Source organism: Piliocolobus tephrosceles, chromosome 13 (assembly GCF_002776525.5).
Source record: "Piliocolobus tephrosceles isolate RC106 chromosome 13, ASM277652v3, whole genome shotgun sequence".
Classification (NCBI taxonomy): domain Eukaryota; kingdom Metazoa; phylum Chordata; class Mammalia; order Primates; family Cercopithecidae; genus Piliocolobus; species Piliocolobus tephrosceles.
The window spans coordinates 108,251,396-108,266,097 of record NC_045446.1 but is presented as its reverse complement, the minus strand read 5'-3'; the positions used below and the strand labels follow the sequence as shown (position 1 = coordinate 108,266,097).

At 43.1% G+C, this 14,702-nt stretch overlaps 1 protein-coding gene across 2 annotated transcripts in view; it reads right to left on the bottom strand.

The window, feature by feature from the left end:
- ARCN1 (archain 1) overlaps positions 1–10,366 on the bottom strand; it is a 34,021-nt gene extending 23,655 nt beyond the window's left edge. The window contains exon 1 of one of the 2 annotated variants that reach the window (XM_023208397.1): positions 10,179–10,366. In XM_023208397.1, coding sequence (XP_023064165.1) covers positions 10,179–10,181 — 3 coding nt within the window. In that variant the 5' untranslated portion in view covers positions 10,182–10,366. The remainder of the gene's footprint in view (positions 1–10,178) is intronic. The other variant, XM_023208398.1, reaches the window with a different exon arrangement.
- Positions 10,367–14,702: the final 4,336 nt, after the last annotated feature.

Below are 14,702 nucleotides of genomic sequence, written 5' to 3'. Positions count from 1 at the left end.
GAGATGGGGTTTCACTGTGTTGGCCAAGCTGGTCTTGAACTCCTGACCTCCAGTAATCCACCCGCCTTGGCCTCCCAAAATGCTACAGACGTGAGCCACCACGCCTGGCCTTTTTTTTGTATTTTTAGTAGAGACAGGTTTTCACCATATTGGCCAGGCTGGTCTAGAACTCCTAAGTTCGATCACCTAAGGTCAAAGTGATCCACCCGCCTCGGCCTCCCAAAGTGCTGGGATTACAGGCATAAGCCAACGTGCTTATGCCCTTTTTAGGGCACAGGCCCTAAACAGTTTTTAAAAAGTAGTCTTGGGCCACGCACAGTGGCTCACAGCTATAATCCCAGCACTTTGGGAGGCAGAGGCGGGTGGATCACCTGTGGTTGGGAGTTCGAGACCAGCCTGACCAACATGGAGAAACCCCATCCCTACTAAAAATACAAACACACATTAAAAGAGACTTAGACATGTCAGTCCATCACAATGTACAAATCAAATTTGAACAGTGATTGAATAGTTGATAATACTAAAAAATTACTGCTCATTTTTTAGGTGTGAAAATATGCTATCATAGTAATGTATTTTTATGGAAGGAATACTTATATATTTTTAAAAAAGAGTTGTGTAGTTTTGAATCCTTCCACAGTCTCTCATATTAAAGGTGCTCCCTCAATGACTATATTGAAATAAAAGAGTTGTCTGGGATACACCTTATCTTCAAACTATGCTAGTTTTGCATGTGGTACTAACGAAAGGTCACTGGATTTAGTAATTATCCTGAGGATTGGAATTTACAATTTCTTTTTTTTTTGGAGACAGGGTCTCACTTTGTCACTCAGGCTGGACTGCAATGGTGTGATCGTGGCTCACGTAGCCTCAACTTCTGGGCTTGAACAATCCTCCTGCCTCAGCCCCTTGAAAGGAGCTGGGACTATGGGCAGGTGCCACTACGCTTGGCAAATTTTTGTATTTTCAGTAGAGGTGGGGTTTCACCATGTTGCCCAGGCTGGTCTTGAACTCCTGGACTCAAGTGATCAGCCCACCCTGGCCTCCCGAAGTGCTGGAATTATAAGCATGAGTCACCACGCCTAGCCAGAACTCACAATTTCATGTGTTGAATATCAGTTATAAATATTCTTTTTAAAAGCAACTGTCCTAATATTATATAAATGAGTTTTTATGACTTGGGATAAAATTTTCCAAACTGCCAATATATCGCACATGGATTCAAACTGCTAAATAGCAAACTGATGATTCAAAAAGTGGTCCGAGTGATGATATGATGTTCATAAAGAATCTAGACAAAATTGCTTTATGAATATAAAAATGGAAAAAAATTATTTCTAAATTAAGATTTATGTAATTTAAAACATTTATGTAAATTATTAACTATTTTAAAAACATATTGGACTATTTTTGATATTTTTTTTAAGTACAATTTCCATTTTATTTTTCTCCAGAGAATAGTCTTCAGTCTTTAAGGACTCAGCTCCTTACATGGGCTTTGGTGGGGGACGTGGGGCAGCAATCTGTAGTTCTAAATTGGGGAGGGGGTGTTTGGTCCTTGTGGGCTTCACGAGATTGATTCCTGACTACTTTGCTGTGCATTGCACAACTCACACAGTAATGTAGCTTCACATACAGCTTGGGAAGCACATAGGCATCGAAGATGCTCGCTTCAGAAATGTCCCTGACTGCTATAGGACTATGTTTTGAATGACGAATTTCTTAATGGCCTTATCCTTGGGCACACATCGAGCACAGTTAGTGCAGCGAATAGGCTGCATGTGGCTGCGGCCCTTTTTGGCATGACCGTTGTTCCTTCTTTTCTTTGTCATCTTGGAGGCATGGACCGAAGAGAGGAGTTTTTTTGTTTTGTTTTGTTTTTTGTTTTTTTTTCTTTTTTAAAAGAGTTTCGCTCTTGTTCCCCAGGCTGGAGTACAATGGCAAGATCTTGGCTCACTGCAACTTCCGCCTCCTGGGTTCAAGTGATTCTCCTGCCTCAGCCTCCCGAGTAGCTGGGATTACAGGCGCCACCACCATGCCCAGCTAATTTTTTTTTTGTATTTCTAGTAGAGACGGGGTTTCACCATATTGGTTGGCCAAGCTGGTCTCGAATGCCCGACCTCAGGGGATCCACCCAGCTCGGCCTCCGAAAGTGCTGAGATTACAGGTGTGAGCCACCGCGCCCGGACTATTTTTGTTACATTTTTAAAAGTTTATATAATTGGCAAAAAGCTTTTCTTCTTAATAGTCTCATCAGAAAAGTGGGGAATTCTCTTATATTTGGGATCATTTCACATTGGTTTCTCCTTTTCCCAAAGACTGAGTTAGAATTAGTGTCCCAAATTTGCAAAGAACCAAGCTGATATATCGGAAAAACTAAATGACTGGGAGTAAGAAAATCTATATTCTAGTTTTGTTCTTCTATTTACCATCTGTCTGACCTTCAGTTACTCAACCTCTCTTAACCTCGTTTCTTTCCCTATAAAATGCAGCTTATATAATGACCTTATAAGCTATTATGAGGGCCAAATGACTATAATGAAACTGTACTTCAAAAGTGCTATACAACTTGTAGCACATATATTCATGATGTAAAACAGCACCATTAGTAATAACAAACATGCATCTCATGAAAAAAATTATGTCACTTCAAGGTGATGGATTTTCCTTTTTTTATTAAAAAAAAAAAAAAAAAGAGACGGGGTTTTACCATGTCGCCCAGGCTGCTCTCAAACTCCTGGGCTAAAGTGATCTGCACACCTCAGCCTTCCAAAGTGCTGGGACTACAAGTGTGAGCCATAGCATCCGGCCAAGGTAATGGATTTTTGCTTTTGTCAATATTTTGATATTCAAATAATGAATATTGATTCTCCCCCCAAAATTTTACATATAGTTTCAGGGAATGCATTGATCCTCTAGAGAAGTTATTCGCAAATGGCCCACAGAAAATCCCCTCATGTAATGAGAGATATTATTAATAAATGGGAGCATATTGCAAATGTAATCCCTGTAGGGCCTCCTATCCCTAAAAGTTTGAGAATCATAGCTCTAGGAAGTTATGGTCCTCTATGTTAGAATTTTATGAGGTTCTGAAGGAATAAGACAATTCAAATGCACATCTAAAGAAAGGACAGCTCAGACCAAAACTTCAGACCTATATAAACATGCTGCATTTAATAGAAACCCCATATCTAATAATAAAACTGTTAGAAACAATGCTTACAGGCTCAAGGGTAGTTCTTAGGTTTCCAACTAGAGTTAAAAACACCTCTATACCATACAGGTAAAATTTAGGTAAAAACATCAAAAGCAACTTGAAAGGGAAAAAGGAACAAAAAGGTGTGTTACTATCTACTTTATTTATTTTTTGAGAGAGTGTCTCACTCTGTAGTCCAGGCTGCAGTGTAGTGGTGCCATCTTGGCTCACTGCAAGCTCTGCCTCCTGGGTTCGAGAAATTCTCATGCCTCAGCCTCCTGAGCAGCTGGGACTACAGGTGCAGGCCAGCACCACCAAGCCTGGCTAATTTTTCTATTTTTAATAGAGACAGGGTTTCATTATGTTGGCCAGGCTGGTCTCCAACTCCTGGCCTCAAGTCATCTGTGCGCCTTGGCCTCCAAAGTGTTGGGATTACAGGAGTGGGCCACTGCACCCGGCCCATCCACTTTACTGATGAGCACATTCAAAAACTAATTATAGGTACTGGTAATCTCCATTTTTGTGATGTTATAAGAATTAACTGAGTAGGCCAGGCGCGGTGGCTCAAGCCTGTAATCCCAGCACTTTGGGAGGCCGAGACGGGTGGATCACGAGGTCAGGAGATCGAGACCATCCTGGCTAACACGGTGAAACCCCGTCTCTACTAAAAAATACAAAAAAATAGCCGGGCGAGGTGGCGGGTGCCTGTAGTCCCAGCTACTCGGGAGGCTGAGGCAGGAGAATGGCGTGAACCCGGGAGGCAGAGCTTGCAGTGAGCTGAGATCCGGCCACTGCACTCCAGCCCGGGCGACAGAGCAAGACTCTGTCTCAAAAAAAAAAAAAAAAAAAAATTAACTGAGTAATTATTTATTGAACACCTACTATGCATACAACATGCTTTCTGAGAATTAAGATGACACAGACTAGCATTCTGCCTACAAGAAGCTTAATAGGGATAAGACACAAACGCAAATCACTGTAATGTGCGGCAGAATGTGTTAAGTAACATAAGAGAGTCACTGATAAAGTGCGTGGAAATTCAGAGGAAGACATTACTTCCAGCTGGTAAGGTCAGGGATAACTTGATAGAAGAAACAGGGAGCAGTGGCTCATGCCTTAATCTCTGCACTTTGGGAGCCAGGGTGGGCAGATTACCTGAGGTCAGGAGTTCAAGACCAGCCTGGTCAAAAAGGTAAAACCCTGTCTCTACCACAAAATACAAAAAATTAGCCGAGTGTGGTGGTGCACGCCTGTAGTCCCAGCTACTGGGGAGAGTGAGGTGGGAGGATTGCTTGAACCTGGGAGGTGGAAGTTGCAGTAAGCTGAGATCACACCACTTTACTCCAGCCTGGGCTACAAAGTGAGACTCTGCCTCAAAAAAAAAAAAAAAAGAAACAGTATTTAAATCATGCTTTAATGAATTCCAGGATTGTTTTGAGACAGAGTCTTGCTCCAGGATTTGTTTTGAGAGAGTGTCTTGCTCCAGGATTTGTTTTGAGACAGAGTCTTGCTCTATTGCCCAGGCTGTAGTGCAGTGGTGTGATCTCAGCTCAGTGCAGCCTCAACATTCTGGGCTCAGGTGATTCTCCCACTTTACCTCCCAGGTATCTGGGACTACAGGCACATGCCACCACACCTGGCTAATTTTTTGTATTTTTCTGTAGAGATAGGGTTTTGCCATGTTGCCCAGGCTGGTCTCAAACTCCCAACCTCAAGTGATCCACCTGCCTCAGCCTCTCAAAGTGCTGGGATTACAGGCATGAGCCACCACGCCTGGCCAGAATTCCAGGATTTCATATGTCAAGATGAAGAAAGCAGTAGGGTAAAATATGTTTCTCTTTGAGTCATTCCATTATCCAGATACAAGCAAAACAAGGCTTCCAAAGTAGGACCAAAGCTCCCCATACTAAGTATAGCATAAATATCAAAACATCCAGGACACCACAAATCACAGGTTCCAGGCAGTTGACACAGGTCTCTCTGTTACAGCTACTAACACGGCTAGAACGTATAGTCACCTCTAAACAAGATAAATTTATCGGCCGGGCGCGGTGGCTCAAGCCTGTAATCCCAGCACTTTGGGAGGCCGAGACGGGCGGATCACAAGGTCAGGAGATTGAGACCATCCTGGCTAACACGGTGAAACCCCGTCTCTACTAAAAAAAAAAAACTACAAAAAACTAGCGGGCGAGGTGGCGGCGCCGGTAGTCCCAGCTACCCAGGAGGCTGAGGCAGGAGAATGGCGTGAACCCGGGAGGCGGAGCTTGCAGTGAGCTGAGATCCGGCCACAGCACTCCAGCCTGGGTGACAGAGTGAGACTCTGTCTCAAAAAAAAAAAAAAAGGATAAATTTATCCTATCCTAAGGTAACATTTGTCTTCTTAAAGTTCTTGAAATAATAAACCTCTTCACATCAATGTTTACTGGTTTAACAATTATTAAAATATAGCATATACTAAAAGGTAAGTTAACAATTTTACCTATTGAAATTTGATCTGATCTCCAAGGAAGAATTAATAAACATGATTACAAAGTTTTTGTTTTTTTAACATTTTTGGAAAAAAAATTCCAGATCTAAAAGGAACTTGCAAGAGCGCTTGATTGTCTTACAGATGTGAAAACTGAGGGCCCATAAGTTAGATGATCTCTCCAGGACTGCTTAAAAAAAAAAAATTCCCCCATTAAGTTAAGCTTTGCCAAACAACTTTTAATAATTCTTACATGGTTTGAGTACAATAAAATGTAGGTTTCTGTTCTGCCTTTGCCACTAATTATGTGACCTTGGAGAAGTCACTTAATTGATTATTGAAATATCCCTAAAGTAGGAGGTTAGTTTACATGAAATCCAAAGTGCTGTGTCTTTAAAGTTCTATAAGTCTAAGCATTTGAAAACTACAGTAACAGAAAAAAACAAACAAAAAAAAACTACAGTGACAGAAAACGTACAAACTTCCATTTTATACCCACTGCTCCAGTTCTAACCACTTTGGAACAATATTTTATGGTAATATTAGGCTGCAAGAAGGCAAACTGTCTAACCATAACAAATTGTGTGTGCAAGAGAGGTACAAGAATAACAGGTGGTATAATAATTCAGCATAAATATGCACAACTCTCTCTCAAAAAAAGTCAAGTTCTTTCTTGAACCTCTAAATGCTTCAGGTTTCCTTACTTCCAGAATTATAGTCACCTTCTCCTTTGTAATTCACTGCAATATTTTATACACACACACACACACACGATTCATGGCCATATTAAGTCTAGTTTCTATAATTGTCAGGGAGGACTGTTCTGTCTTTCCTATTTACGTGAAGCTATTATACATAAAATCAGAAAGAAGATTACAATAAAATGTAGAACACATACAAAACCTAAAACTTGAAAAGTAATTCACTCAGTGAGGGTTTTAAATCCATCACATTTCTATTCTAAAACAAAAGCTTGTAGAGAATTAAAACACACACACACACACCCCCATTATCAGTTTCTGCAGTGAACTTCTATATGAAGACATAAATAGACGGCAAATCAATGGAAACTCAAGAGAATCATTTTCATTCTCTGCTGTCCTCTCAAAACACAATTAAAAAGATACATCAAGAATACAGTGCTGGGCATGGTGGCTCACATCTGCAATTCCAACGCTTTGGGAGGCTGAGGTGGGAGGATCACTTGAGATGAGGAGTTCAAGACCAGCCTGGTCAACATGGTGAAACCACATTTCTACTAAAAATAGAAAAATTAGCTGGGTGTGGTGGCACATACCTGTAATCTCAGCTACTTGGGAGGCTGAGGCAGAATAGCTTGAACCTAGAGGGCAGAGATTAAAGGGACCCAAGATTGCGCCACTGCACTCCAGCCTGGGTGACAGAGTAAGATTCCGTCTCAAAAAAAAAAAAAAAAATACAATAGCTGTGCTGCTGCTGTATCATATATGAAAAAAAGGGGCTGGGCGCAGTGGTTTACGCCTGTAATTCCAACACCTTGGGAGGCCGAGGGCAGATCACAAGGTCAAGAGAGAGAGACCATCCTGGCCAACATGGTGAAACCCTGTCTCTACTAAAAATACAAAAAATTAGCTGGGCATGGTGGCATGCGCCTGTAGTCCCAGCTACTCAGGAGGCTGAGGCAGAAGGATAGCTTGAACGTGGAAGGTGGAGGTTGCAGTGAGCCGAGATTGTGCCACTGCACTCCAGCCTGGAGACAGAGTGAGACTCAGTCTCGAAAACCAAACAAACAAGAAAAAAAGTCAGAACATGTTCTCATTAATTTGCAGAATACAAGAAAAAGATCAAATCAAGGCCCGCATGTCTACAGTCCCAGCTACTCGGGAGATGGAGGTGGGAGGATCGCTTGAGGCTAGGAGTTTCAGGCCATAGTGCACTGTGATAGTGCCTGTGAATAGCCACTGCCCTCCAGCCTGGGCAACACAGTGAGACCCTGTCTCTTAAAAAAATAAGTAAATCAAAAGATGCCTTTCTTTGTACTTTATTTTATGATGAAGTCATGAGAAAGCATTTGTTTTTGCATTTGTTCACTTATCTATTGGAACTTTGCAGTCTAGGACATTCTGCACTTCAATAACTAAAGCCAAAAGGAATTTATTTTTAAAAAATCAATGTTTATGTACTGATATCTGCAACTTACTTTGAAATGTATATATTTTTTAATGGAGACAGGGATGGATGGATGGTTAGATGCATGATAAAATATAGTGAAATGTTAGTTACAGAATCTAGTTGGTGTTTATATGGGTATTCACTACAAAGTTCTTTCAATTTTTCCAGATGTTTGAAAATTTCATAATGAAATGCTGGGCTAAAATAAATTGCTAGAAGTTTTGATACAACTTTCAGATCAATATTTCACCCTATCTGGACATTTCTACTGTCCAGGGATATGTTTGTAAAGGAGCAGGACCCAAAAACATTACACAGAAATAACACCAATGTCTTAAGACTCTACAGAGCAGAACGTACTGAGATAAATTGTTCTCCAGAGTACACAAATCTGTGGGTATCTGGATCATGCTAAGTTCCAAATAATTCAGAAATATGTGACACAACTCCATGTGTACGTACACATGTCAAAATAGCATGCAAAAGTTATATTTTATATATATCATGTAGGGCTTCACCATCCTTCAGTTATCAATGAATTAAAAATACTAAGTTCCAATAACCTTTTAACAAATAAGATTCTTATAAAGATTATCTATATCTGGTTTATATAATACAAGACCTTAACTTTACCATTAAAATAAAAATATGCTCGGCCGGGCGATGGGGCTCACGCCTGTAATCCCAGCACTTTGGGAGGCCGAGACAGGCGGATCACGGGTCAGGAGATCGAGACCATCCTGGCTAACATGGTGAAACCCCGTCTCTACTAAAAATACAAAAAACTAGCCGGGCGTAGTGGCAAGCGCCTGTAGTCCCAGCTATTTGGGAAGCTGAGGCAAGAGAATGGCGAGAACCCCGGAGGCGGAGCTTGCAGTGAGCCGAGATCGCGCTACCGCACTCCAGCCTGGGCGACTGAGCAAGACTCCGTCTCAAAAAAAAAAAAAAAAAAAATATGCTCTAAAATACACTATTAATTCCAGGGTGTAAACAGGAACTGAGTTTCAAAATCACTAACCAAATACAGAACCTCCTGGAGAAACTGAAAGTACAAGTTTCTATAAATTTTACCTCCAACACAAAAATTTTAGGAGGCAAACCTGTTTGATGCAATTTATATACCTGAGGCTGAGAAAAGCTGTTCAGTGGCTTAAAGCTCAAGCATGAGTTCCCCCCATTATCCAAGTTCTTATCTAAAGGGTTGTCAATAGAACTGATTAGGATTGGCACCAAATTACATTCTGTCATCTCTCAGGTACACTGGACGATGTTTTAAATCAAGTTATCTATTGACAAAATAATAAAAAAGAACAGAACAGAACATCCTTCAAAAGATTAAAGGACATAAGGTGCACTGAAAAATAAATTACTAGCTTTTTTGCAACCAAAGAATGTCTACTACTTTATGAATATCTACAAATCACAGCGATAAAGGAAGATTGAGTGATGTCAGCAGTTCTGATTTCCTCCATCCTCAACCACATTACCTTTCTCATCCTTGTAACAGATGAGTATACAAAGATAACCCATGTGAAGGCAAGTAACTGGTCTCAGAGGATAACTCACCCCTCTTACTCCTCCTCCTGTGAGACATCTGACTACGACATGCCACATACACATTTTACTTCACCTGAACAATAAGTTGCCTGAAGGCAAACCCTGTGTTCTCTGGAACTTGCTCACATTTTCCCAGTGGTCTACACAGTGTTTGTACCCTGAGTCACACTAACAAATGGACACAAGTGAGTTCTACGGAAGTAGTGGAAGGTTTCAGGGACACTTGGGTCCTATAAATTAATGTTAGAAGTTACTCCTTTCCGCTCTGTATCTCCATTTCTCCCTTCTGAACAAACAAAAGAAAAATTTCTGGACACCAGTGGATTTGCATTTCGAGTTATCAACGGCCCCAGCTTGTCATACCGGGGGTGGGAGACAAGCTGGTTAACAAGAAGGACCAGAACCTCCGGAGACAGGCCCAGCTTGCTGAGCCTAAGCGCCAGGGAACCGGCCGGACAGAATCAGTTCCGAGGTCCGCAGCCTGGGACCCGCACCACCACCACGAAGTTCTCGCAGAGCAAAAACGCCGGGCCGTCTCAGGGGCAGGTCCCAGCAGACGAGGGAGTCCAGCTGGTTGGGGGTGGTGGGGAAGCGGGCACGACGACAGATGGACTGAAGGCAGCTCCGTCGGATCTCCAAGAGACCGGGCACAGGAGGCCACACTGCTCCCAGAGCCCCGAGCAAAGCACCCGGCCCTAGATCCTCAGGGCGGGGCTCCTCCGGCCCCGGCCCCGGCCCCAGGCCCGCCGACAAGGAGAGACAGTGAGGCTCGGACCCCAGGAGTTCGGGTCCTGGCTCGGATCTTACCATGGTGAGGGCGGTGGTGGGGCGCGCCCGCTCTCCGGCTCCACTGGGGATAGGGGGAGGGTCTGGGGAAGGGGAGCACGGACCGCTCTGGATCTGCTGCCCGCTTGACAGGGGCCGCTGCCGCTTCGCCTCTTGCCAAGATGGCGGCCCCGAGCCACGTCTTCAACCGGAAGCGGCGCAGGTCAAAGGGCAGGGCGGGGCGGGGCCTGCGGGCTGGGGAAATTGAGGGTACCCTGCTCCGATTAAGCTGTGCCCAGGAGGTGTAGGGAGCGTTCACCCCCCAACTGTGGAACCTTGTATCTCTGCCCTTTCACTTTCATCGCCTTCACTTATTTTGCGTCACATCTTACAGTTTATTAAGCCGCTGGCACAGCCACTATTATTTAATATACAAGATAACCCGTGTGCATAAAGGACTAGTATCCGGAATATATAAATAAAATTTTTTTTTTTTTTTGAGATGGAGTCTCACTCTGCCGCCCAGGCTGGAGTGCAATAGGGCGAAGTCGGCTCACTGCAACCTCCGCTTCCCAGGTTCAAGGGATTCTTCTGCCTCAGCCTCCCGAGTAGCTGGAATTACAGGCACGGGCCACCACGTTCGGCTGTTTTTTGTAGTTTTAGTTGAGAAGGGGTTTCGCCATGTCGGCCAGGCTGGTCTCGAACTCCTTACCCCAAGTGATCCACCTGCCTCAGCCTCCCAAAGTGCTGGGATTACAGGCGTGAGCCCCTGCGCCCAGCCTAAGAACTCTTATAACTCAGCAATAAAAAGACAAATACAGTATTCCTGTCTAAAAATGGGCTTCATCTGCAAAATGGAGAGAGTAGAAAACAAAAAATTAAAATGAGCAAAAGATCTGAATAGATCTGTGTCCAAAGAAGATATATAAATGGCTAATACGCACATTAAGAAATGTTGAATATCCTTAGGGAAATGCAAATCAGACCCATGGTGAGATACCACTTCACACCCACTAGGATGGCTATCATAATAATTGTTGGTGAGGATGAATGTAAAATAGTGCAGCCACGTTGGAAAAGAGTTTGGCAGTTCCTCAAAAAGTTAAACAAAATTGCCATATGACTGAGCAATTCTACTCATAGGTACATATCCAGGAGAAATGAATATATGTCAACATAAAAATGTGTACCCTAATGTTCGTAGCAGCATTATTCATAGTAGCCAGAAAGTGGAGACAATCCAAACAAATCCATTCATCAATAGATGTGGCATATATATGGAATGGAATATTATTTAATCACAAAAAAAGAATAAGGTACTGACATGCTACAATATGGATGAACCTTGAAAATATTATGTGAAAAAAGACAGATACAATGGGGCACTCATATATGATTCAATTAATATGAAAGATCCAGAACAGAAGAAAACCCACAGAGACAGAGACTAGCTTAGTGGTTTCCAGGGGCTCAGGAATGGTAGGAATAGGGAGTGAGAGCTAATTAGTGTGAGATTTATTTCTGGAATAATTAAAACATTCTGGAATTAAGCCAGGCATGGTTGCATGATCCTAGAGTCCCAGCTACTTGGGAGGCTGAGTTGGGAGGATGGCTTGAGACCAGGGGTTAAAGGTCAGCCTGTGCAAAATAGTGAGACTTAGACTCTTTTTTGTTTTTTTTGTTTTTTTTTGAGACGGAGTCTCGCTCTGTCGCCCAGGCTGGAGTACAGTGGCCGGATCTCAGCTCACTGCAAGCTCCACCTCCCGGATTTATGCCATTCTCCTGCCTCAGCCTCCTGAGTAGCTGGGACTACAGGCGCCCGCCACCTCACCCGGCTAGTTTTTGTATTTTTTAGTAGAGATGGGGTTTCACCGTGTTAGCCAGGATGGTCTCTATCTCCTGACCTTGTGATCCGCCCTCCTCGGCCTCCCAAAGTGCTGGGATTACAGGCTTGAGCCACCGCGCCCGGCCTGAAACTTAGACTCTTAAAACAAAAACAAACAAACAAAAAATAGTAGTTCTGGAACTAGATAAAGGCAAATATACTAAAAACCACTAAATTGTATACTTTTAAAAGGTGAATTTTCATGATTTGTAAATTATATCTTTAAAAAAAAACGCACAGGAAGCAGGGCAGTTGTGCTTATGTCCATTTTGTATATGAAGAAAATGATGAAAAGTTTAAGGGACTTACTCAAAGTTTCTAAATCAGTATATGATGGAACCAGGACTCAAAATCTGTTCTTGTGATTCTCATGTTATTTCTTGTATGCCAAATTTCAGATTTTTCAGAGTATAGCTGATTCAGTAGTTCGTCCTTAAATCATTTTATCCCACATCCTTAGCTCAACCCAACAGCACTCACCCATATTAAACCTATATGTCCACAATTAAGTATAATAGCAACTTTTAATTGAGTGCTTAATTTGTATCAGGTACTTTACACATGTTATTTCCAATCCTTTACAACAATCCAAATAAAGATACTGAGGATCAAAAAAGTTAAGCATTTGTCCAAACTCACACAACTAGTAAGTGGTAGAGCCAAGTTCAAAGTCAGTTTGTTCCTGGCTGGGCATGGTGGCTTATGCCTGTAATCCCAGCACTTTGGAAGGCTGAGGTGGATGCAAGAGATCAAGACCATCCTGGCCAACATGGTGAAACCCCGTCTCTCCTAAGAGTACAAAAAAAAAAAAAAAAATTAGCTGGGCATGGTGGTGCGTCCCTGTAGTCCCAGCTGTTTGGGAGGCTGAGGCAGGGGAATCCCTTGAACCCAGGAGGCGGAGGTTGGGTTGCAGTGAGCCGAGATCATGCCACTGCACTCCAGCCTGGCAACAGAGGGAGACTTTGTCTCAAAAAAAAAAAAAAAAATAGCTTGGCATGGCATGGTGACTCATGGCTGTAATCCCAGCTACCTGAGAAGCTGGGGCATGAGAATTGCTTGAACCTGGGAGGTGGAGGTTGCAGTGAGCTGCGATCATAACACTACCCTCCAGTCTGGGCAACGGAGTAAGGCTCGGTCTCAAAACAAACAAATAAACAAAAAAACAAAGTCAGCTTTTTCCATTAAAACACACTGCCTCTGTATCTCCTGTGTGTTCTCTAACATTTATTGAGTGTACCAGCCATTACTCTAACTTTACACAGAATATCTCCTTTAATCCTCACAAGAGGCCGGGCGCGGTGGCTCAAGCCTGTAATCCCAGCACTTTGGGAGGCCGAGACGGGCGGATCACGAGGTCAGGAGATCGAGACCATCCTGGCGGTCAGGAGATCCAGACCATCCTGGCTAATACGGTGAAACCCCGTCTCTACTAAAAATACAAAAAAAAAAAAAAACTAGCCGGGCGAGGTGGCGGGCGCCTGTAGTCCCAGCTACTCCGGAGGCTGAGGCAGGAGAATGGCGTAAACACGGGAGGCGGAGCTTGCAGTGAGCTGAGATCCGGCCACTGCACTCCAACCCCGGGCGACAGAGCAAGACTCCGTCTCAAAAAAAAAAAAAAAAAAAAAAAAATCCTCACAAGAATCCTCTGAGATAGGTACCTTTATTGTCTCCATTTCACACACGAGGAAATCAAGGTATAGAGAAGAAAACTATCCCACCACAGGTCTCATGGCTAAAAAGTAGGTAAGCAAGGATTCAAACAAAGCCTGTTCAATTTTGGACTATACCCTTAAGCACTGCATTATAGACTTCTTGCTCTTATCCATATCAATTACATCTCCAATGGCCTTCTAATAGAAATCTCTAGAAAGCTCAAATATTTTTAATTTTTACATGTCTGGGAGGATATATGTCAAACTGTATTTTAAAGTTTTTTTCATTAAAAAGTTTTTTAGAGAGAGATGGGGGTCTTTGCTATGTTGCCCAGGCTGTTCTCGAACTCCTGACCTCAAGCAATACTCCTACCTTGTCCCCCCAAAGTTCTGGGATTGCAGGAATGAGCCACTGAACCCAGCCAATATTTTAAAAAAAAATTTTTTTTTGAGACGGAGTTTCACTTTTGTTGCCCGGGCTGGAGTGCAATGGTACAATCTCGGCTCACTGCAACCTCTGCCTCCTGGGTTCAAGTGATTCTCCTGCCTTAGCCTCCTGAGTAGCTGGGATTACAGGCATGTACCACCACACCTGGCTAATTTTTTGTATTTATAGTAGAGATGGGTTTCACCATGGCCAGGCTGGTCTTGAACTCCTAACCTCAGGTGATCCGCCAGCCTCGGTCTCCCAGAGTGCTGGGATTACAGGTGTGAGCCACAGCGCCTGGCCTATTTTTAAATTTTTTGATTGACACATAATAACTGTACACATTGGCCAGGCACGGTGGCTCACACCTATAATCCCAGCATTTTGGGAGGCCAAGGTAGGTGGGTCACCTGAGGTCAGGAATTCCAGACCAGCCTGACCAACATGGTGAAACCCCATCTCTACTAAAAATATAAAAATTAGCTGGGCGTGGTGGCCCATGCCTATAGTCCCAGCTACTCGGCGGGAGAATCGCTTGAACCCAGCAGGCAGAGATTGCAGTGAGCTGAGGTCTCTCCCCTGTATTCCAGCCTGGGCAACAG